This window comes from Anabrus simplex, chromosome 2 (genome assembly GCF_040414725.1).
Source record: "Anabrus simplex isolate iqAnaSimp1 chromosome 2, ASM4041472v1, whole genome shotgun sequence".
In the NCBI taxonomy this organism is placed as follows: Eukaryota; Metazoa; Arthropoda; class Insecta; order Orthoptera; family Tettigoniidae; genus Anabrus; species Anabrus simplex.
The window spans coordinates 322,511,284-322,536,486 of record NC_090266.1 but is presented as its reverse complement, the minus strand read 5'-3'; the positions used below and the strand labels follow the sequence as shown (position 1 = coordinate 322,536,486).

The 25,203-nt window shown below is 39.2% G+C and overlaps 1 protein-coding gene across 4 annotated transcripts in view; it reads right to left on the bottom strand.

The window, feature by feature from the left end:
- LOC136864101 (DDB1- and CUL4-associated factor 7) overlaps positions 1-25,203 on the bottom strand; it is a 512,531-nt gene that overhangs the window by 274,537 nt on the left and 212,791 nt on the right. For all 4 annotated transcript variants that reach the window (XM_067140674.2, XM_067140673.2, XM_067140676.2 and 1 more), the window contains one exon: positions 908-1,006. In XM_067140674.2, coding sequence (XP_066996775.1) covers positions 908-1,006 — 99 coding nt within the window. The remainder of the gene's footprint in view (positions 1-907; positions 1,007-25,203) is intronic.

The window sequence follows — 25,203 nt, the reverse complement described above, 5'->3', positions numbered from 1 at the left end:
CTTCAGTTTTGTGAACTGATGCTTGACCAACAAAAGCATGATCCTAACTTATTCAATAAAATTGTGTGGTCTGACGAGGCCAATTTCAAGTTAAGCAGACAAGTTAACAGACATAATTGCACTTACTGGTATACCGAGAATCAACACCTTTTGTTAGAAGAACAACTAAATCAACCTGGTGCGAGTGTCTGGGGGGCGGCGGCAGCATCATCATGTGGCGTACTTGGACCATATCTTTTTGACAGAACAGCGACAGGGGATACGTATTTGGATATGCTTCAGAATTATGTGGCACTAGGACTTATGACGTGTGCTGAAAACGTTCAAGAAATTTACTTTCAACACGATGGGGCACCAGCATATTATGCCACTGCCATCCGTGATTATTTAAATAAAACTTTCCAAAGAAACGTGATTGGTCGAAGGGCAGATATTGACATGCCTCCACGTTCATAGATATCATGCCCATGGATTTTTTCCTACGGGGTGTCATCAAGGACTCTGTTTATTCTAAAAAGCCTCAGACCATTGCTGAAATGAAGGACTACATACATGACGCATTTCATGATTTGGACAGTGATACCACACTATGCCATACAGTATGTATCAGTGTTCCAAAAACACTTGAAAGATGTATTCATGCAGACAGAAAAAGTTTGAACATAAAATATAATTGTAAGCATAGTTTGTATTTGTAATGAAACATAAATTCAATCTTTTGTTTAAATGAGTGCGCAGTGACTTTTGCACCATCCTGTATAATTAGACTTGAGGCTCTTCGCAGATACAGTTCTAGATGTATTAGGTCATAAACAATACAGACTCATATCAACAAATTAAAGAGTGATAATGAAGAAAGGCAGTTCTATCTCTTGAGTTGTGCAATGAAAAATAAAGCAATACTTACATTATTAAGTACACATTCAAGTCTTGTTTCTGGTTCACCAGCACGCCACACTCTTAGATAATCACCACTAGTAGCTAAAAGATCTGGAAATACTCCTTTCTGAAAACAATCAAAGCGACACGTCATGAATTTCAGATGAAAAAAGAATAGCACATACAAAGCAAGAAATGAATAATTGTATTACATATACTATAGAAAGAGATCTGCTGCAAACTTCTTACTTGCCAAATCTTTCTAATAAAAATGCTGTAGGTAAAAGAAATCCTCAGGAAGCGTCCTCAAAGTACAGGGATTTTCTTGCAGTCAGGACTGTCTTAAAATTCAGGTAAATACGCTATGTTCATAAACAAACAGAATAATAATAATAATAAATCCCAAAACTCGAGAAATAAAACAAACACTGACGGACATGAAATCTAAAGTGAATTTTATGGGAGAAATCTCAGAACCATTCGACATTCAAACAGCCATGAGACAAGGTGATGGACTCTCTCCTATTCTGTTCAACATCATCCTAGACAAGGTTATGGAAGAACGGGAAAAAGAACTCAAGAAATGTGAATTTTGAAAGCCAATCTGACTGGGCTTTCCTAAAGATAACCTCTACATACCATACCTCGCTTTTGCAGGTGATCTGGCGATACTAACAGAGAATGAGGAGACTGCCGTTAAACAGCTCGAGATAGTTAAAGAAACTGGAGAAAAGGTGGGACTACAGATATCGTTCGAGAGAACTAAATTTTTATGTTCAAAAACGGATATCAAGAGCCTGAGAACAAAATATGGTACAATTGACCAAGTCCATTACTTTAAATACCTGAGAGAATTTATCGAACCGACAGGCCTTGAAAAGATCTCATAACAAACTCATCTCCGAAGAAATAAGAGAGCAATAGGGTTAGTCCAAAACATCTACAACAACAACAAAATCCAAGTGAAGACATACAAAAATTTAGCATTTACAACACAGTCATAAAACCAACAGTCCTTTATGCAAATGAAATATTGGCACTCAACAGAAAGCAAGAACTTGAAGAAATCAAACAAGAAGAGACTAAGTTATTAGGAAAATCCTATGAGCAAGATACACCCAAGATGGTTACAGGTTACAATCAATCAAAATAACAGAAATGTTCTCAAACATAAATTGACATAAGGAAAAGACTCATGAAATTCTTCGGCCATCTGACTATATTATCAGAAAACTGATTGACAAAAAGGATAATAGATTATGTAACCTTGCTTAAGAATTTAACACCCTGGCTTAACAAACTTCGAAAGGACCTCAAAAGCGTTAACATAAATTCAACAGACATCCTAGAAAGAGACATCTTTAGGCACAAAGTAAACAATTGGGAAGCTACATCAGAACAACCATAACAAAAACAGTACAGACCAAGTGGTCAGCAGAATTATTATAAGCTATAAATTTCATTTTTGTCCTGTATACTGTAGAAGTGCAATTATAAGACATAAATTGACAAGAGCATCCACCTTTTCAATACAATGTATTGATGTAAGTGTGTAATGGACTAGTATAACTTGGAAACAATTCTCTAAACCCATGGGTAAATAGTGAAAATATCGAGCTCGATTAGTAGGTGGTGGTGTTATCTACATAGTTATGTACGACAGGTTGTCAGTACGGACTTCATTTGGTATAAATCGTGCTCGTATCATTTATTATTTGTGTGGTGTATGATCTGTCTTGTGTAACAGAACGTGTGAGGTTATGTCAAGAAACTTATGCTGTGCGTTTATTAATACGCCTTTATTTAATGTAAGAATATGTAGTTAATCGTATATAATTTATTATTATCTGTAAATATGATACATAAATCTGATGTAATGTTTTGCAACACAAGGTAAGATTCCAGAACAACGTACCGTTGTCACTCGAGTTTTACAGAATGTTTTATTCATTTGTACATACGTTACTGGAGACTCAATCAATCAATCAATCAATCAATCAATCAATCAATCAATCAATCAATCAATCAATCAATCAATCAATCAATCACTACTGTTCTGCATTTAGGGCAGTCGCCCAGGTGGCAGATTCCCTGTCTGTTGTATTTCCTAGCCTTTTCTTAAATGATTGCAAAGAAATTGGAAATTTATTGACTCGAGAAGATATTAGGAAGCATGTTGAGTCATACATTTCTGGACCGAGCTCGATAGCTAAAGTCGCTTAAGTATCCAGTATTCGGGAGATAGTAGGTTCGACCCCACTGTTGGCAGCCCTGAAGATGGTTTTCCGTGGTTTCCCATTTTCACACCAGGCAAATGCTGGGGCAGTACCTTAATTAAGGGCACGGCCGCTTCCTTCCCACTCCTAGCCCTGCCCTTTCCCATCGTCGCCATAAGACCTATCTGTGTCGGTGCGACGTAAAGCAACTAGCAACAACAACAACAATACTTTTCTGGAAGACTGGCCAGGCAAGGTATATAAAAGGATGGTCTTGGGTAGTTAAGTTGAGTTGTTAGCTAGAGTCATTAGTTGAGATTAGTATGTGAACTCATGTTGTAGAAGTGGTTATGTTGTATTGGTACCAAGTGGTTGTGTAGTTGGTTGAAATGATATTACATCTTCTTGGGACTAGTTTCAGCCATCTAGTGGCCATCTTTGGCCAAATAAAAATTAAACAGATTATGTAATAATTGAAACATATGTATACCAGACAAAGATAATGTTGCAGGAATAATTATAACATCAAAATACATATAATAACAAAAATTACGGTTACGATCTTCTGGTCATAATATGATGTCTTTGAGCTGACTTAGGAATTTTATCAAAGAAGTAAATCTGGAAATGATAGCCAGAATTAGGAATTAATACACATACAGAAAAGTAATTAAAAAGGAGAAAAATTATAACGAGACTCACCTCTAATGCCTGACGTAGAACAAGCACTGACTTGCTGGAGGAAGCAGGCAGACCATGTAAAAAAAAAAAAAGAGTGGATAGGGAGCAAGGACTGACTTCTTGTAAGAAGCAGGCAATGTAAACAAAGGAGTAGATAAGGAGAAGAGGGGAGGAGGTAAAGAAGGGAGGGGAAGGGGGGGGGGGAGGGTTGGGATGGGATGGGATGGGATGGGATGGCTGAATGAGAGGAGGGGTGTCTAAGGTGGGGCTGAAGGGTGTGGAAAGGAAGACTGCTGCTGAAATGGGAATTTAAAGAGACGATAAAAGAAAGAATTATTTTTATGTGAGACATGATTACTAAAGATATGAATAAAAAGGTCAAATAAAACATTTGATTTCTCTGAAGTTTTATTTAGATTTACGTTAGGATTGAAAAACTGTTCCAGAAGGATAGAACAAATTTCCATAATACTGAGCAGGGGGCCATTTTGTATACATACATACATACATACATACATACATACATACATACATACATACATAATCATTATAGACCGTTCAATCTGCAAGCCTCTGTGAATTTTCATGTCTGTTACTTCTAACTTATGACTAAGATATCCTGTGTCCACTCAGCTTTCACTCCCGTAAAGCGAAGTTGGTCTGAAAACAGACCGATGTAAAGATAGTTTAGTCCGGGAGCTGAATTCCTTCTTACAGAACACTGTTGATCACAACTGCAAGCTCACTGCATTAGCTTTACTACACCTTGATTCAATCTCATTTACTATATTACCATCCTGGGAGAACACATAACCTAAAAACATAAAATTATATACCTGCTCCAGCTTTGTATCACCAATCTGACATTCAATTCTGTTGACTTTCTTACCTACTGACATCAACTTAGTCTTTGAGAGGCTAATTTTCATACCATACTCATTGCACCTTTTGCAAGTTCCAAGATATTTGACTGCAGGCTTTCGGCACAATCTGCCATTAACATCAAGTCGTCAGCATAGACCAGACTGCTTACTACATTTCCACCTAACTGAATCCCTCCCTGCCCCTTCATACCTTACAGCAGATGATCCATGTAAACTACGAACAGCAAAGGTGAAACATTACAGCCTTGTCTAACCACTGTAAGTACCCTGAACCAAGAACTCAATTCTACCATCAATTCTCACTGACGCCCAATTGTCAACATAAATGCCTTTGATTGATTTTAATAATCTACCCTTAATTCCATAGTGCCCCAGTATGGCGAACATCTTTTCTCTCGGTACCCTGTCATATGCATTCTCTAGATCTACGAAACATAAACACAAAGTCTATTCCTCCCATAACATCTTTCTATTATCTGACGCATACTGAAAATCTGATTCTGACAGCCCCTCTGTTGTCTGAAACCACACTGGTTTTCATCCAACTTCCCCTCAACGACTGATCGCACCCTCCCTTCTAAGGTGCCAGTAAATACATTGCCTGGTATACTAATCAATGAGATACAACGATAGTTGTTGCAATCCTTCCTGTTCCCTTCCTTACAGATAGGTGCAATTACTGCTTTTGTCCAATCTGATTGTACCTTACCAAGACTCCATGCTAATCTAACTACTCTATGAAGCCATTTCATCCCTGCTTTTCCACTATACTTCACAATTTCAGGTCTAATTTCATCTATGCCTGCTGCTTTATGAGAAGGGAGTTTATTTACCATACTTTCCACTTCCTCAAGCGTAATTTCACCAACATCATTTTCTTCTTCCCATGAGCTTGGTTGTTCGTGACACCCCCTGGAAGATTTCCTTTTACATTGAGAAGATTTTCAAAATATTCCCTCCACCTCTCCATTGATTCCCTGGGATCTATTATGAGTTCACCTGAATTACCCAAAACACTGTTCATTTCCTTTTTCCCTCCCTTCCTAACATTCTTTATTACTGTCCAGAAAGGTTCGCCTGCTGCTTGACCTAGTCTTTCCAGGTTATTACCAAAATCTTCCCAAGACTTCTTTTTGGATTCAACAACTATTTGTTTTGCTTTGTGTCTCATCTATGTACAATTCCCTGTCTGCATCGGCCCTTGTTTGGAGCCATTTCTGATAAGCCTTCTTTTTACGTTTACAAGCTGCTCTCACTTACATCATTACACCATGATGTTCGCTTCTTCCCTCTTTACACACAGTCATTCCTAGGCATTCCCTTGCTGTTTCTACTACAGCATCCCTGTATGCCACCCATTCTCCTTCTATATCCTGAACCTGCTTACTGTCCACTGTTCGAAACTTCTCACTAGTCATATCCATGTACTACTGTCTGAATTTCCTCGCCCTGGAGATTTTCTACCCTGATTTGTTTGCAGATTGATTTCACTTTCTCTGTCCTAGGCCTAGAGATACTTAGTTCACTACATATTAGATAGTGGTCTGTATCATTCAAAAATCCCCCAAAAAAACGTACATTCCTACCAGACTTCCTGAATTCAAAGTCTGTTAAGATACAGTCTATTATAGATCTAGTACCCCTAGCCTCCCATGTGTAGCGGTGAATAGCCTTATGCTTGAAGAATGTATTCACAACTGCCAAACCCAAACTAGCACAGAAGTCCAGCAAACGCTTACCATTCCCATTAACTTCCATATCTTCTCCACATTTACCAATCACCCTTCCATATCCTTGAGTTCTATTTCCAACTCTTGCATTGAAACCACCCATTAGCACTACCCTATCCTTGCTGTTGACCCTGACTACGATGTCACTCAATGTTTCATAAAACTTACCAACTTCATCCTCATCTGCATCCTCACATGATCAATACACTGAGACAATTCTCGTCCTAATTCCCCCAACTTACAAATCTACCCATATCATTAGCTCATTTACGTGCCTAACAGAAACAATGTTGCGTGCAATAGTATTTCTGTTAACAGTCCTACCCCATTCTCTGCCCTTCCCTTTTTTTAACACCCGTCAAGTACACTTTATAATCTCTTCCTCGTTATCTCCCCTTACCTGAAAATAACTTACTCCTAGTACATCCAGATGCATCCTCTTTGCTGTGTCAGGCAGTTCTACTTTCTTTCTTCCATACACCCCATTAATATTGATAGCTCCGCATCGAATTCCATTTCATTCGCCAAGTTGATTCCAAGGAGTCCCTCGCCTGTCAAATGGGAGTGGACTCCGTTACTCCCATAGGTCCGAGGCTTGCTTAAAATGTTCAGAGCTCGGTAAATTCATGAAGCAGGATGCTACCCTACTTACACATAGTCTATGTGAGGATCTCTCCTCTAACGGGTTATGGACCATGGGTGTATTATATAGTCCTAGCCGCCTGAGCACAAGGAGGGCCACGATTCAGAATATATCCAAGATGCCCACTCCCATTCCACAGCAACTCGTATCCCGACTCTCAGGACGACTTACTAGGCCACTCAACCATTGCCCATGGTTCACGAACTAGGACATGACTACAGTAACCCACACCATGAACCATGCCATTTTGTATAACTTCGAGAATTTTCATGTCTTGGTTGATATTAGCGAACTGATGGTTAGTATTACCCATGTGCTGTCCCATGGCCGAAAATCTGTTGGTGGATGTTAACACCCTGAAATATTGCATTGTCTGTTGTCCTAGCTGGGCTAATGTAGATACTGATAATGGTTATTTTGTATGTCTCAACTATTAGCATATTTTCCTCTTTATGGACTTCTTTGGTGTGCCTTTGCCTTCTCCATACAATATACTAATTCTTCCTTCATGCCTTCCTCGCTCCTTTGGTGTGGCTAGAACATGTCTGCTGTAAAACTGTGGAAAACTTGTGTGTTCCAGTAGAAAAGTCTCAGTAAGTATGGCTATATCCAACTGGTGCCAGAAATTATCAGGAAGAGAGGAACAAAGATATTTTTTAAACCTTCCACAATACAAAGAATGATGTGCAAATTCAGTGCCTTAGTCTTAGTCTTGTTGTGTGATCTTACTCTAGACTTACAGCTGTATACCTGCTCTTTCTCTTGAGAAGCGAAAGGGCCAAACTAAGATTCCCTGGGGCCAGAAGCTGTCGTCCTATAGTGAATCAAGTTATCTCAAATCCACTCCTATTTTGAATGCCTTGTTTGATTCTTTTGTTTGTAATAACTCACATTCAATATCTCTAAGAATACCATTTGTTCGGAGGAAGTTTATTATAGATTCCGACTCCGTTTCTTTGTGAAGCCTCCCCATATACATCCATGCTTTCCTGGAAGCTGCCAGTAGCTGCTCTATGTTTGGTTTAGTTTCAATTATTGTGTTCCCTTTTGTATGCCCATTTCGGTTCCCTGATGTTGGTCGTCTTCTTTGATGGATAATCCATGGTCCAGTATTACCCTGATTAGCATCTTTGTTTGTTTCTTCTGTCATTATATTTTCGTTACAAATGTCGAAGGAATTCTTGTTACATTCTTCCTGAGTTCTTCGTTTATGATTCTGAGAGTGGTCTTCGAATATCGTGTTATCAGGTGGTACCTGTAATCGTAGCTTCCTGTGCATTATAGTGCTTCGTACTTGGGAAATGAGAGATTTGGTTTGTTGGACCATGCTGCTTTGTGGGTGTTGTGCTTCATCTTGACTACAATATTGTAGTTGCTCCCGATTGTGTGCAGAGTTTTCATCAATTTTAAAAGTTGCAGGATCTTGTATTTCTTCTTTTTCTCTTGTTTGGCAGTAAGGGCCAACTCGCACTTTCAGTGCTTTTGAGATGGTCTGTTAGGTTTTTGAATTGTTTCAGTTGTACCTCCAGTATTAGTGCTAGTTTTATTAGTAATGTCTTACTTAGGGCATCCATTTCACATTTAATTTCTGATTTATTCGGTATCATGTCCATTCTCTCATCCAGGCTTTTAATTTTGTACCCTGCCACTTGTTTTTGTTAATTATCTCATGCTTGCACTTTTCACACATCCATATTAATGTGCAGTTTTTATGTTTCAACATTTCAAATTCACCTGACGTCATTAATGTGCACGCCTTGTGATGCCATCTTTCAGAAATCCCATCACAATGTATAGATATATCTTCCTCTCTTACTCTCTTGTTGCAAGTTCTGCAAGTTACCACTTCGGCGCTGCACCCCGATGTGGGCATCACTTTCGGACTATCGGAGCAAACTCCTAAGCTATAACTTTTTTGAATGCAAGATTCTGGTTTCTTATCTTCACTCACGTGCGGAAATTTGTTACACAGTTATTCTGATCGTACACTCAAATTAGTTCAAAGATAACACTTGTAGCAGTTGTTGTATAGCTTTTGATGTAATTGATCATATACAATAACTGAAACTTCACTTAAATACACTAATATTCAATACACTTCACGACCATTATGTCAACACATTTCCCATTTTTGACCACCAGAATATTATTGTCAAAAAATTCAGATGCTTTAAAAACACTGATTTGAAGAGTCTACTTGTCAATTGGAGATCCAATGAGAGGACATGAATGTCGTCACACCTAATGGAAGAATGGTTGGTGTCATTTAACTCTAGAATGAAGCTACAAAAGAGGAATGTCATTCTATTTCTGGACAACTCTACATGCAATTCAACAACAAAACTTTCTAATGTAAGCTCGCATGGTTCCATCCAAATACTTTAAGTGCAACTCAGCCAATGGACCAGGGTGTCATTAATTGTTTTAAGATTAATTACAGAAAACTGATAATGGCATCATTGTTTGCAACCATGGAATCAGCAGCCTCTGCCACTGAACTGATTAAGTTTGTCTTTGCACTCTGTTTTTTACTCTTCCTGAAATACTTATCAGAAATTAATGGGATATATTGTTTACTAAGTTGATAGCAGTGTCACAAATTCCATTCAAATTGTGAGATGGGTTACAAAACTGATCCATGTGAATGTATATATTCTCCATGCTGATTAATGGTGCCCTTTTGTGAAATATGTAAAACTTCCAGGTCCTGTTCTACTGTAGTGAATTCATGATTAAAATCTATCATATGCTGACCCATAGCAGAGAATTTGTTGTATCTAATTGCCTTTGAATGCTCACCATAATGTGCATTAAAATTTCTCCCTGTTTGCTCCACATAATTTGCAGGAAATTTAGAGCAATTTAGGCTACAGATCCCCAAATTTAATAATTTGTTCATGTTATTGATTGTGAGAGAGTTATGGAATAAACTGGTGTAGTTATTGGTAGTCCTATAAGAAATGGTGATTTGTTTTCTGAGGACATTCGTTAATTGGTAAACGTTTATATTAGTGAAGGTGTAGGACGAGTAAATTGCCCTGGGTTTGGTGCCCCATACTAGAGTGGAGTTTTGGTTTGGATTTTAATTTATTTATGATTTTGTTGACAAAAGACCTTAGGTAACCATTCTTATTACCTACGGAGTAAATAGTGTGAATTTCTCTCTTGAAATCTGTCTTTGATAACAGAATGTTGAACGCTCTGTCAATTATGCTGTAAAAGGCTGTTCCTATGTGTGAAACTGGATGTGTGGAATCTTCTCTGATGGTACTGATTGATTGTGTGGGTTTTCTGTGTTTGTTGAAAACAAGATTGTCTTTTTTCTATGCATTGTGAGATCCAAGAAATTTATTGATTTTTGGTCTTCTGATTCGACTGTGAACTTTGTGTGTGGACCTAAGATGAGTTGTTCTAAAATTGTGTTTGCATTACTGATCCATTCATCAATTCGGCGGAAATATAGTCTACATATCTCGTCCAAAGAGTAATGCCTTCGATGATGTTTATTATTTTTATATCCTCCCAGAAATCTAGGTATGAAAAATGAAATTGTTTCCAGTCATCTGACCGGGTCAGGAATGGAATGAATGAAGACACCATCTAGTGGCGAGGATATGAATTGTGCTGGCTGCCGAGGCCTGTCGCACTCCTCTGGGGCAATGATTAATGACTGACAGATGAAATGAAATGATATTAGAGAGTGTTGCTGGAATGAAAGATGATATGGAAATTCAGGGTACCCGGAGACAAACCTGTCCCACCTCCGCGTTTTTCCAGCATAAATCTCAGATGGAGTAACTGGGATGTGAACCACGGAACCCAGCAGTGAGAGGCCGGTGTGCTGCTGCCTGAGCCACGGAGGCTAAGAAATCTAGGTATATTTGGGCTAAAATTCCAGAAGCCAGTGAACCAATGGGAAGTCCTGATTGCTGACAGATGTTGTTGAAAGTGAAGTAGTTATTGTTTAAAGTTAATTTGAAGATGGTTTAAAACTCTTCTGTTTCTATTTTTCGTAATGTGCTGTGCTTCAGTAAGTTGTCCTTGATTAAACTGATAGTGTTATTGACGGGAATGATTGGGTACATGTTGACGATGTCAAATGAGTGAATGTGAATGGTATGAAGTTTTGAGACCTGAATTACTTTGGTCCTGTTGCATAATTCTGTTGTGTACCTGACTGATGTTTTAGACTGAAAGTGGTACTGTATTTTCAGAAATTTGTTGATGAACTAGGAACTTTATATGTTGGGTTGTTCCTAAAGTTCACGATGGGTCTCATGGTCATGTCCGTCCCGTGAATTTTCGAGGCATCCATGAAGCCTATTTCATTGTATACGGTAAATGGCAAATAAAGATTCTTGATTCTTTACCATGCTTTGTCAGCTCGTGATGGCATGAAAGAAGCTGAAATATGTACTGACAAACTGTAAGTCATGAGTAATACAATAGTATTAAGTTGACCTTAATAAACATTTTATTTTGTAACTGATAACTAGGGTCCGGATTCGTATGTAATTACATATTCCATTCCTTTTCTTGTAGACAGATGAAAATGAAAAATGTTGGCAAATTGTGGTTCTGATTACTTATACTATGCGATTTGCAGTGCATATATTTTTTAAAAAGTATTTGAAGTAGTCTGATTATGCCTTCATATCGATCAATACTCTCAAAATTAGAAAGCAGTACACTACATAAATTATGTAAAGCAACATTATGACTTTGTCATAAAATATCGAGGTATATAAACCTGTGTTTCATTTTACACATTTAAAGTAAATACAAAATTTTAATATTCCACCTTCTCAATACTAAAAATCATTTGATGTTTTTACAAAAACATTACAATGATATTAAAAGGTACTAGTTTCGGTCCACTGTGGACTATCATCAGCCTAGCCAAATTACAACAGTAAAAGACATAGTGATAAAAATAGTGTGGAGAAGTGAGAGAGGATCTAGAAGGATGGGATGGTGGTGGAATGACAGACAAAAGTGAAAAACCGTATTTGCGAATAATGATAAAAGTAACAGAAGTGTTCACATTGACGAGTAAAATCTTGTGAGTCACGTAAAAACTCTTGATGAGATCGTCTTTGGTTGGCAGTTACTCCTGTGTTGCACAATTGACATATATAACTAAGTATATGCTTCTAGAAAGTTGTAGATGTAAGTTCCACTTTTGCGTAAGTTGCATTCAATACAGCAAGTTTGTTCCACGCAGCGCAAGGTTCATTGGGGTCCCGATTGAACTGAGACTACTTCTGTTTAACACAGCAAGCTTTTCATTCCACCACAGAACATGTTCAACTTTGTCAAATTTTAATGCTGGTCTCATCGGACAATTCTTCCCTCTACGCAAAAGTGGAACTTACATCTACAACTTTCTAGAAGCATATACTTAGTTATATATGTCAATTGTGCAACACAGGAGTAACTGCCAACCAAAGACTATCTCATCAAGAGTTTTTACGTGACTAACAAGATTTTACTTGTCAATGTGAACACTTCTGTTACTTTTATCATTATTCGCAAATACGGTTTTTCACTTTTGTCTGTCATTCCACCACCATCCCATTCTTCTAGATCCTCTCTCACTTCTCCACACTATTTTTATCACTATGTCTTTTACTGTTGTAATTTGGCTAGGCTGATGATGGTCCACAGTGGACCGAAACTAGTACCTTTTAATATCATTGTAATGTTTTTGTAAAAACATCAAATGATTTTTAGTATTGAGAAGGTGGAATATTAAAATTTTGTATTTACTTTAAGCATAGTCTCAACTCAATATGGAACCTAACAATGAAGTTTATTACTTTTACACATTTGTACATATTCTTAGTAATATTACATCTTTTTACATACCTATGCAATTATTCAAAAATATTAAAAATTATGTCAGCTTGTTTAATTTATGTTTTCAGTTTTAGGATTGATATCTGTATGCGTTTGATGTCACCGAAGCGACAGTTTTGTTTGAGAACAAGTCTCAGGCAGACCCCAAGGCACCGGACTCCCCGCTTGCTTGTTTAATTTATAACCTATAGTAAAATAATTGGCAAATTTTATCTTATATAGGTACAATATATATCAATTCCTAAAGTTGCCTTTAAAATTCCTTTAAAATTGAGATTTCTAACAGTTTATCCGTGAAATATAGTAGTTCTGAGCATCTGAACTGCAAACAACAGCACTAATCTTTTCTAAGAATCAGGGATCGTTAGATACCCTTCATTGGTGAAAGTTTCTGACAAAACCCATGCGGTCTTGAAACGAAATCTAGGTTATTCAAGCTCTCTATCTGTTTGCAAGATCATTAGTGGTGAACAAGAAGAGCCCCAGAACATATTTCACCCAGCTAATTTTATCTCTTTTAACATGTACTGGCAACTTCCTGCTATGTTCAACAGTCCTTCCCAGCTTACAAGAGAATTTTATGGGATCAGCGCCAAAACATCACAATGGAAAACACGTTGAAGTACTTTGTGACGCAGTGCGCATCACAATAAAAAAGTTACCATACTATTTTTGTGAATAAGGTTGTAAAGAGAGACTGTATATTAACTTTACTTAGTAACTTGTTTCAATTTCAGGGCATGAGGCCAACAGGAAATTAGCCACAAAAATACATTGTGTAATATACTAACGCAATTGTGATAAACTGATATAACTTCAAAACAATATTCTCTCACCATGGGTAAATAATGCAAGTATCGAGCTTGAATTATTATTATTATTATTATTATTATTATTATTATTATTATTATTATTATTATTATTATTATTATTATTATTATTTATTATTATTTTACAACTATGAATATTATTATTGTTATGATTTGTAATGTATGGCTATGAAGTATTTACATCCATTTAGTACTAGTATTATTATTATTTACATAGTCGGATGATCACATTGTTTGTGAGGTTATGTCATGAAACATGTATTGTATATAGATATTTATATGACTTCAGTTAATGTGAGAACCTGTATATAATTTATTATTACCTGTAAATATGATATATTCAATCAATCACTACTGAGAACCTGTATATAATTTATTATTACCTGTAAATATGATATATTCAATCAATCACTACTGATCTGCATTTAGGGCAGTCCCCAGGTGGCAGATTCCCTATCTGTTGTTTTCCTAGCCTTTTCTTAAATGATTTCAAAGAAATTAGAAATTTAATGAACATCTCCCCTGGTAAGTTATTCCAATCCCTAACTCCCCTTCCTATAAACGAATATTTGCCCCAATTTGTCCTCTTGAATTCCAACTTTATCTTCATATTGTGATCTTTCCTACCTTTAAAGACACCATCCAAACTTATTCGTCTACTGATGTCCTCCCACGCCATCTCTCCACTGACAGCTCGGAACATACCACTTATGATATAGCCTAGATGTTGATTCCCATAGGGAACTTAAAATATTTGTCCTGAATGAGTAAATTTATAATACCAATATAATGGTCCGTTATTGAACATTATAAATTTTCTAGCTAACTCATTCTTGGTCGCCTGCGTTTCGCCCTCGTGTGCTAAGTTAGGCTCGTCAGTTGGGACTTAGCACACCACCCAAGACGCAAGGCTAGTGCATACCATGGAGGCCACTGCATAGGCAACTTGAAGCCACCAGCAGTGCCAATCAGTGGGAATCAACATCTATATCATTTGATGGCCAGGCAGGCATCAATTTTTGGAAATAAGACATAGCTCTCATAGTGCATTGACACTGCTGGTGGCTTCAAGTAGCCTATGCAGTGGCCTCCATGGTATGCACTAGCCTTGCGTCTTGGGTGGTGTGCTAAGTCCCAACTGACGAGCCTAACTTAGCACACAAGGGTGAAACACAGGCAACCAAGAATGGAGTTAACTGGAAAATTTATAATGTCCAATAACAGACCATTATATTGGTATTACATACCACTTAGTCGAGCAGCTCGTCTTCTTTCTCCCAAGTCTTCCCAGCACAAACTTTGCAACATTTTTGTAACGCTACTCTTTTGTCGGAAATCGCCCAGAACAAATCGAGCTGCTTTTCTTTGGATTTTTTTCCAGTTCCTGAATCAAGTAATCCTGGTAAGGGCCTCATACACTGGAACCATACTCAAGTTGAGGTCTCACCAGAGACAAATATGCTCTCTCCTTTACATCCTTACTACAACCCCTAAATACTCTCATGTGCAGAGATCTGTACCCTTTACTTACAATCATATTTATGTGATTAACCCAATGATGATCTTTCCTTACATTTATACCTAGGTATTTACAATGATCCCCAAAGGGAACTTTCACCCCATCAACGCAGTAATTAAAACTGAGAGGACTTTTCCTATTTGTGAAACTCACAACCCGACTTTTATCCCCGTTTATCATCATACCATTGCCTACTGTCCATCTCACAACATTATCGAGGTCATTTTACAGTTGCTCACAATCTTGTAACCTACTTATTACTCTGTACAGAATAACATCATCTGCAAACAGCCTTATCTCTGATTCCACTTATTTACACATATCATTGATATATATAAAACATAAAGGTCCAATAATACTGCCTTGAGGAATTCGCCTCTTAATTTTTACAGGGACAGATAAAGCTTCACCTACTCTAATTCTCTGAGTTCTATTTTCTGGAAACAGAGCCACCCATTCAGTCACTATTTTGTCAAGTCCAACTGCACTCATTTTTGCCAGTAGTCTCCCATGATCTACCCTATAAAATGCCATAGATAAGTCAATCGCAATAAAGTCCAACTGACCTCCTGAATCCAGGATATCTGCTATATCTTGCTGGAATCCTACAAGTTGGGCTTCAGTGGAATAACCTTTCCTAAACCCTAACTGCCTTCTGTCAAACCATTTATTAATTTTGCAAACATGTCTTATATAATCAGAAAGAATGCTATCCCAAAGCTTATATACAATGCATGTCAAACTGACTGGCCTGTAATTTTCAGCTTATGTCTATCACACTTTCCTTTATATACAGGGGCAACTATAGCAACTCTCCATTCATTTGGTAAAGTTCCTTCATGCGAACAATAATCAAACAAGTACTTCAGATATGGTACTATATCCCAACCCATTGTCTTTAGTATATCCCCCGAAACCTTATCAATTCCAGCTGCTTTTCTAGTTTTCAACTTTTGTATCTTACTGTAAATGTCATTGTTATTACAGGTAAATTTTAATACTTTTTTAGTAGGAGTCACCTCCTCTATCTGGACATTATCCTTGTAACCAACAATCTTTACGTACTGTTGACTGAATACTCCTGCCTTTTGAAGATCCTCGTATACATACCTTGTTCATTAATAATTCCTGAAATGTCCTTCTTGGAACCTGTTTCTGCCTTAAAGTACCTATACATACTCTTTCATTTTTCACTAAACTTAGTGTGGCCACCAATTATGCTTGCCATCATGTAATCCTTAGCTGACTTCTTTGCTAGATTCAATTTCCTAGTAAGTTCCTTCAATTTCTCCTTACTTCCACAGCCATTTCTAACTCTATTTCTTTCCAACCTGCATCACCTTCTTAGTCTCTTTACTTCCCTGTTATAATATAGTGGATCTTTACCATTCCTTACCACCTTTAAAGGTACAAACCTATTTTCACATTCCTCAACAATTGCTTTAAACCTATCCCAGAGTCTGTTTACATTTTTATTTACCGTTTTCCACCGATCATAGTTGCTTATTAAAAACTCACTCATGCCTGTTTTATCAGCCATATGGTACTGCCTAACAGTCCTAATTTTTTTTTATTTTTTTATTTTTTTTGCTAGGGGCTTTACGTCGCACCGACTCAGATAGGTCTTATGGCGACGATGGGATGGGAAAGGCCTAGGAGTTGGAAGGAAGCGGCCGTGGCCTTAATTAAGGTACAGCCCCAGCATTTGCCTGGTGTGAAAATGGGAAACCACGGAAAACCATCTTCAGGGCTGCCGATAGTGGGATTCGAACCTACTATCTCCCGGATGCAAGCTCACAGCCGCGTGCCTCTACGCGCACGGCCAACTCGCCCGGTAGTCCTAATTTTAATCTCTTCCTTTCTTTCACATTTATTTTTAATTACCACAAAAAACAGCTTCGTGATCACTAATACCATCTATTACTTCGGTTTCTCTATAGAGCTCATCTGGTTTTACCAGCACCACATCCAGAATATTCTTCCCTCTAGTTGGTTCCATCACTTTCTGAATCAGGTGCCCTTCCCATATTAACTAATTTGCCATTTGTTGGTCATGCTTCCTGTCTTTCGCATTACCTTCCCAATTGACATTTGGTAAATTGAGATCACCCGCTATGATCACGTTCCTTTCCTTATCGTTTCCCACATAGCTGATTATCTTATCAAATAATTCTGAATCAGCATCTGCGCTACCCTTTCCTGGTTTGTACACTCCAAAGACATCTAGTTGCCTATTATCTTTAGAAATGAGCCTTACCCCTAGAATTTCGTGCTTGTCATCTTTAACTTTTTCGTAGCTTACAAATTCTTCTTTCACGAGAATGAATACTCCCCCTCCTACCTTTCCTATCCTATCTCTACGATACACCCTCCAGTTCCATGAGAAAATTTTTGTATCCATTATAACATTTCTCAGCCATGATTCAACTCCCATTACAATATCTGGTAAGTATATATCTATTAAATTACTTAATTCTATTCCTTTCTTTACAATACAATACAATGATGTGTAATCCACAACCATATTGTGAAACATACTGTAACATCCAGAATGGCACTAGGAGGACGAGAACTATGGAGAATATTCTGTACATAATATCTATGTATTAAGCACTCTAGAATTTACGAGAAGGAATTTTGTAACGTATCTTTCTAGAAACCTGGCCAGGCACCTATATATAATGAAGTGGTCTTGATGGTGGAGACAAGTTACTATTCAGTTGGAGTTATCGTTTAACAGGAGTTGTACTTGTGACCATGTGTTGTGTTTGAACTGACATGCTGTGGCAGTCAGCAGTGAACTGTTTTAAGGTTGTAATCCCCACGGATTCCATGATAGGCAGTTGTTAAAATGGTGGTTTGTTGATGTTTTCAGAGTGAAGTGTTTTGTATGCGACAGCACTGATTGAGGTTATGTGTATTTGTAAATAATTGTGAATAAGTCCATGTACGCAAGTTGACAGCATTTTGTGTGTGTCTTTGTGGATGCATCTAACGGCCGAGAGGATGCGTTGTGCTGACCACATGACCCCTCGTAATCTGCAGGCCTTCAGGCTGAGCAGTGGTCGCTGGGCAAGCCAAGGCCCTTTCACGGGCGTTAAGTGACGTGGGGGGGGGGTTGTGGATACCTCACTGGCGACCGTGACAGGGCGTAAGACTTTACGAGTGGATACGAATGTAGTGCGGAATAGATAAAAATGCAAGTGTACTAGAGAAACTCCATTGATGCAGGACTGAAAGGATACCATAACACCATGTGATGTCATAGGCCTTTTAAAGTCAAAGAAAACAGCCACCAAATGCTGTTTGCGGAGAAATGCATCCTGGATAGAACTCTCCAGGTGTACCAGGTGATCAGCAGTCGAGCAAGCGGCTCGAAAACCACATTAGTACTCGGAAAAAAGTCCGCATTTCTCCAGACACCACACAAGTCGGCGATTTACCATCCCCTCAGATAGCTTACACAAGCAGTTTGTGAGACAAATAGGTCTATATCTTCCTTTATACTTAAGGTTTTTGTCAGGCTTGAGGACAGGAATGACTATGCCCTCTTACCACTGAGACAGAAACTCACCCTCTAACCAGATTTGGTTGAACATGCGAAGGATATATAATAGATTATCCTCAATAAGGTGTTTCAACGTCTGGTTACGGACATTGTCTGGTCCGAGGGACGTGCCCTTGCGAAGCACCAAGGTGCTGCAGAGTTCCCACACCGTAAAGGGCACAGTGTAGTCCTCTCTGAAGCTTGAGTGGCAAAACTGAGGTGATATCGTTCTACCTCCCGCTTCAGAGCGAGAAAATCATGATGGTAATTCCCAAAGCCAGACAAATCCGCGAAATGGCTAGCTAGATGGTTAGCAATATTGAGAGTGGTTCAGTGACGATCCTGCCTACAATGGAAATTCCCGGTACAGAAGATGAACCTTGGATACCCAAAATACATCGAAGTTTAGTCCACACTTGAGATAATGGAGTATGTGACATCAGAGACGACACATCTCTCCCACGAAGCGAATAAGAACTCGCGCCGCAGCGCGGAGTTTTTTAAATGTTACTAAGTTGGCCACACTAGGCTGCCTATGATAGCGTTTATGAGCGTGACGGTGTTCTTTGATAGCTGCTGCAATTTCTTCGTTCAACCACGGAACGAGTTTTTGGCGAGGAGTCCTTGAGAAGTAGGGAATGGACTCATCAGCAGCAGCAAGGATAACTTGTGTTATATAAGTTATATCACTGTCTACAGTCCGCCTGGTCTCGTTAAAGATAGCGAGTGATCTGAACTTTGGCCAATCAGCATGTTTAAGAATCCATCGAGGAGGAGCCTCGACGGATTTCTGTTTCATCAAAGTAAGAATAATGGGAAAATGGTCACTGTCACTGAGATCGCGATGTGTATTCCACCGAAACAGTGGAACCAACGCTCGGCTGCATAGACTTAAGTCTATGCAAGAGTATGTGCAGTAACGTACACTGAAATGAGTTGGTTGCCCTGTGTTCAAAATACATAAATCCAGCTCTGTTACTAATGTTTCCAACTCCCTTCCCCTGGGGCAAGGTGTTCCAGAGCCCCATATGGGGTGATGAGCGTTAAAATTACCCAATAAAAGGGAGGAGGAAGCTGATCTATAAGATCAGTAACATCATTTATGTTAAGAGGCTGGCCTGGTGGAAAATAAATGTTACACACTGCTGTTATGACAGGCAGCTGTATCCGCACCGCAACTGCTTCCAGTGGGGTTCTTAGAGGAACCTCGTCACTATAGGCATCAGAACGAACAAAAATACCCACACCACCAGACGCTCGGTGAGCATGATAATGTTCTGTCGAGTATAGTGTGAAATTTCTCAAGACCGTATGATGACCTGGTCTGAAGTTGGTCTCCTGAATACAGACTATACTAGCCGCGAACTGACTAATGAGCTGATACAACTCAGCAAAGCTGCCTGTCATAACCGTTACGATTCCAGTGTAACAGTGCCATACTGTGGATCATAAAAGGAATGTTAGGTTGTGAGCAACAAAATGCTCGTGAACCTAAACACTATAAACACTATCCGTATTTGTAGATGACAGCTCGACGTCCATCCCGTCATCGACAGACGGCGAGGTTAACGCCCAGAACCTTGACGCGTTTTGGGGGCAGGAAGTTCCCCTATGAGGGGAGGGCACAGGGTTTGTAACAGGAGTACCTGCTGGCGCAGACTCATACCCTCCAGATGGAGGGCATGATTTCCCTTTCGCAGGGGAAGTGTGGGAGTGACTGATAGGGGCGTTCTTCTTCACAGCCTTCTTGTCGCCTTTAGATGGGCGGGGAGATGATTTCCCAGCCCTGGTTGATGATGCCGTCTCCGCCGGCTGGGGAACGGATTTCGCCGACCTCTTGGGGGGGGGGAGACTTAGCCTTCCCACCTTGCTGTGCTGGCTTAGAACTGCCAGCCGGCACAGACTTCTGGTTGGTCGAAGGTAGGGTGGTCCCCCTCTTCGAGTTTTTACCCTTTGTGACTTTGCTCTGAGGAGCAACAGTCGCCTTGGTTGCAGTGATCATCACGGGTAACGATGTTGTGAAAGACAAACCTGGGAGAGTCTGAGCTATCATGCTGTAGTTGAGTGTATGGGCAGGTGTATTTGTGGAATTAAACTTACGGTGCGCTTCCTGGTAGGAAAGACTATCCAGGTTCTTGATCTTCCAGATCTTCATCTCACTCAGATATATCAGACAGTTCCGATCCTGAGGAGAATGAAGACCAGAGTAGTTAGTGCACCTGTGCACTCCTCTGCGCCGTGAGCTACTCTTCCACATGTATCACACACAAACTGATTCAAACGAGATACCATATGTCTGAATCTCTGGCATTGATAGCATCACATAGGAGGCGGGATGTACGGCCTCACATCGCAACGATAAGTCGTTACCTTGACTTTCTCTAGTAACACTGACAACTTGAAGAGACAATGAAGGCACCAGTGGCAACGTCTTCACCGTTGACCTTGCATGTAGTGCGCCAGACATGTGTGACGCCACGGTTCTTCATGTCTTCCATCAACTCTTTGTCAGAGTTCAAAAGAAGGTCGTGGTGAAAGATGACTCCGCGAACCAGATTCAAGGATTTGTACTCCTCCACTTTGACGGGGATTTCACCAAAGTGGTCGTACTTAAGCAACTGATCGGCTTGCAGTACTGTACGAGTCATCAAAAGCAAACTACTGTTGAGCATTTTCTTGAGATCATCAAGTTCGCAGTAGATGCCTTCGATGTGTCTACTAAAAAGGATTGATTTTTCCAGCTTAAAATCATGCCCATCGGTTCTGGTAGCAACCAGAAACCTAGGGAAGCTGGATCCCATTCCATCACGTTGCGCATGTTCCCATGGAGTTGAACCTCTCAGGGAAGCAAAAGTTAAGAGACTTCGGTGGGGGACCACCTTGGGATGGGCGACTTCGTTTCGAAGCCATGCCCGAAATCATCCTCCCTGAATGCCACCCTCTCTGATCAGGAGTCCCTGTAGCTGAACCAAGCTGCCAAGGCAATACCCACCTGGTCATAGCCGATACTGCCCAGGGTCCGATGTTGGACGATGCCTAATATGGGATGACTGAGGCAATGAGCACTAGGACTCCCTTCCTCCCGTCACCCCCAATAGCATGTACCCCATAGCGTGTACAGAGCACTAAACATAGAGAAAAAATAATAAATAATTAATAATAATATGTCCTTCTGGCATTCGGCTGTGCGGGGACCTGTGTTGTCAGGCGGATACTACTGCAAGAGTACGTGACACTCCCACCCGCAAAATCCCTGGGTGGTCACAAATGCGGGCTTTTGGGCATAACTGCACACGTAAGAGGCCCATCTCCGAGCAGCATGCACAACAAAAATTTCGAAATGGTCTACATCTAACCCTAAAAAAGAAACAATAATAAATAAAGAGGGGACCATGGCCACATGACCCTTTTAGTCGCGTTCTATGACAGGCAGGGATTACCTGTGAATGTATTCAGCCCCTCCCATCCACAGGAGGTCCAATACATTGTACCAACCCGCAATCCATGTCCGCGCCTAGGTCACCCATTTTAGTTGCCTCTTACGACAGGGTGTATTCTACATGTGCGTCCTCCACCCGCAGGGGGTTGTGTCGGTCTCTGTGGATACATCAATAATCCGCAATTTGCAGTGCATATTATTACTTTTAAATATTTGAAGTAGCTTGATTATGCCTTTAATTTCATTATTTAATACTGTCAAAGTTTTTTTTTTTTTTTGCTATGGGCTTTACGTCGCACCGACACAGATAGGTCTTATGGCGACGATGGGATAGGAAAGGCCTAGGAGTTGGAAGGAAGCGGCCGTGGCCTTAATTAAGGTACAGCCCCAGCATTTGCCTGGTGTGAAAATGGGAAACCACGGAAAACCATTTTCAGGGCTGCCGATAGTGGGATTCGAACCTACTATCTCCCGGATGCAAGCTCACAGCCGCGCGCCTCTACGCGCACGGCCAACTCGCCCGGTACTGTCAAAGTTAGAAAGCAGTGCACTATATAAATTATGTAAAGCAACAGCAATGACTGTGATAAAATATGAAGGTATTTAAGACAATTTCACTGCCTCATATCATAACCATGAGTCATAATAAAAGGAATTACAAACTTTTTAAAAATTTATTGCATCAATACTTTTAAATATTTTATGAATATTACATTTTTGTGAATATTACGTATTTAATTACATATTCCACTGATACTTACTACATTTTCATGTACATATTTTGCATTTTAATATTACATAAAGATCTGGACACTACTGATAATATAAGTCACTATGAAATTCGTAATGATTAATTCCATACAGTATTACTATTGGAGTTATTTCTAAAAAGCATGTAACATGTATTAAATAAGTGTACATAATACTGTGCACTGTGAGGAAGTTCTAGGCAAGTAGAGATCTGTGTTAGTGATGATGAGCTACTATATGTAAGTGTGTGATTAATCTCATTATTTTATCTGTTACCACACAAAATTATAAATCTAATGCTGGATTATCTAACAGAGACTTGTAATTATAATTATTGTTTCGTTTTTAACCACCTTTATGAACAGGAATCCTGCCTACAGTGGAAAAAAAAATTCCAGCCCATTGGGTTTCATTGAGGAGAAGTTTCACTGCATTATTTATTTATTTACATGGCATGACTCAGGCTGTGAACCCTGCTATTTCCTGCCAGACCATGTCTTATAATGTACATACAGTTCGACATATATTAACCCCCCCACCGTACGCAGATATAAAAACATGTTAAAGGAAAGAAAAAAAAGAAACGTATATATAAAATAATCCAGAATAAAGAAAATTGTCCTAATGCATCAATAAAAAACAAATTTAGTAAAACTTAGTGACAGACGGAATGAAATAAGAAAACAGGAAAACAGAATTCATGTATTTACATTCAACTTGATCCGTCTAAGTGCCGCTGCCAACATTTCCTTTTAAATACCAGTTCAGATAAGGTGTCCCTTAGGTCAGAGCCACAAATTCCATGTTCGATTTGTACTGCCAACAAAACAATTATTCAATTAATCAATCGCCATCGCTCTGCATTCAGGGCAGTCACCCAGGAGGCAGATTCCTTATCTGTTGTTTTCCTAGCCTTTTCTTAAATGATTGGAAAGAAATGTGAAATTTATTGAACATCTCCCTTGGTAAGTTATTCCAATCCCCAATTCCCCTTCCTAAAAACAAATATTTGCCCCAATTTGCCCTCTTAAATTCCAGCTTTGTCTTCATATTGTGATCCTTCCTACTTTTAAGGACACAACTCAAAATTATTCGCCTACTGATGTCATTCCATGCCATCTCTCCACTGAGAGCTCGGAACATACCACTTATGATATAGATCTTGATTCCCATACGGAACCTGAAATATTCGTCCCAAATGAGTAAATTTATAATACCAATGTAAATGGTCCATTTATATTGGTACATACCACTTAGTCAAGCAGCTCGTCCCTTTCTCCCAAATCTTCCCAGCCCAAACTTTGCAACATTTTTGTAACACTACTCTTTTGTCGGAAATCACCCAGAATAAATAGAGCTGCTTTTCTTTGGATTTTATTAAGTTCTTGAATCAAGTAACCCTGGTGAGGGTCCCATACACTGGAACCATACTCTAGTTAGGGTCTTACCTAGAGACTTATATGCCATCTCCTTTACATCCTTACTACAACCCCTAAATACCCTCATGACCATGTGCAGAGATCTGTACTTTTTATTTGCAATCATATTTATGTGATGTCCAACTCGTTGGCTGAATGGTCAGCATACTGGCCTTAGGTTCAGAGGGTCTCGGGTTCAATTCCCGGCCGGGTCAGGGATTTTAACCTTAATTGGTTAATTCCAATGGCACAGGGGCTGGGTGTATGTGTTGTCTTCATCATCATTTCATCCTCATCATGACATGCAGGTCGCCTACGGGCGTCAAATAGAAAGACGTGGCAAGCCAAACCCGTCCTTGGATATCCCGGCACTAAAAGCCATACGACATTTCATTTCATATTTATGTGACTATACCAATGAAAATCTTGCCTGATATTGAGACCTAGGTACTTACAATGATCCCCAAATGCAACTTTCACCCCATCAATGCAGTAATTAAAACTGAGAGGACTTTCCTATTTGTGAAACTCACAACCTGACTTTTAACCCCGTTTATCACCATACCGTTGCCTGTTGTCCATCTCACAACATTACAGAGGTCATTTTGCAATTGCTCACAATCTTGTAACTTATTTATTACTCTATGCAGAATAATATCATCTGCAAAAAGTCTTATCAATAATTCCACTCCTTTACTCAGATCATTGATATATATAAGAAAACCTTGGTGACCAGGAATGAATTAGCTGGAAAATTTATACTGTCCAATAACGGACCATTTATATTGGGATTGATCTATATCAAGGA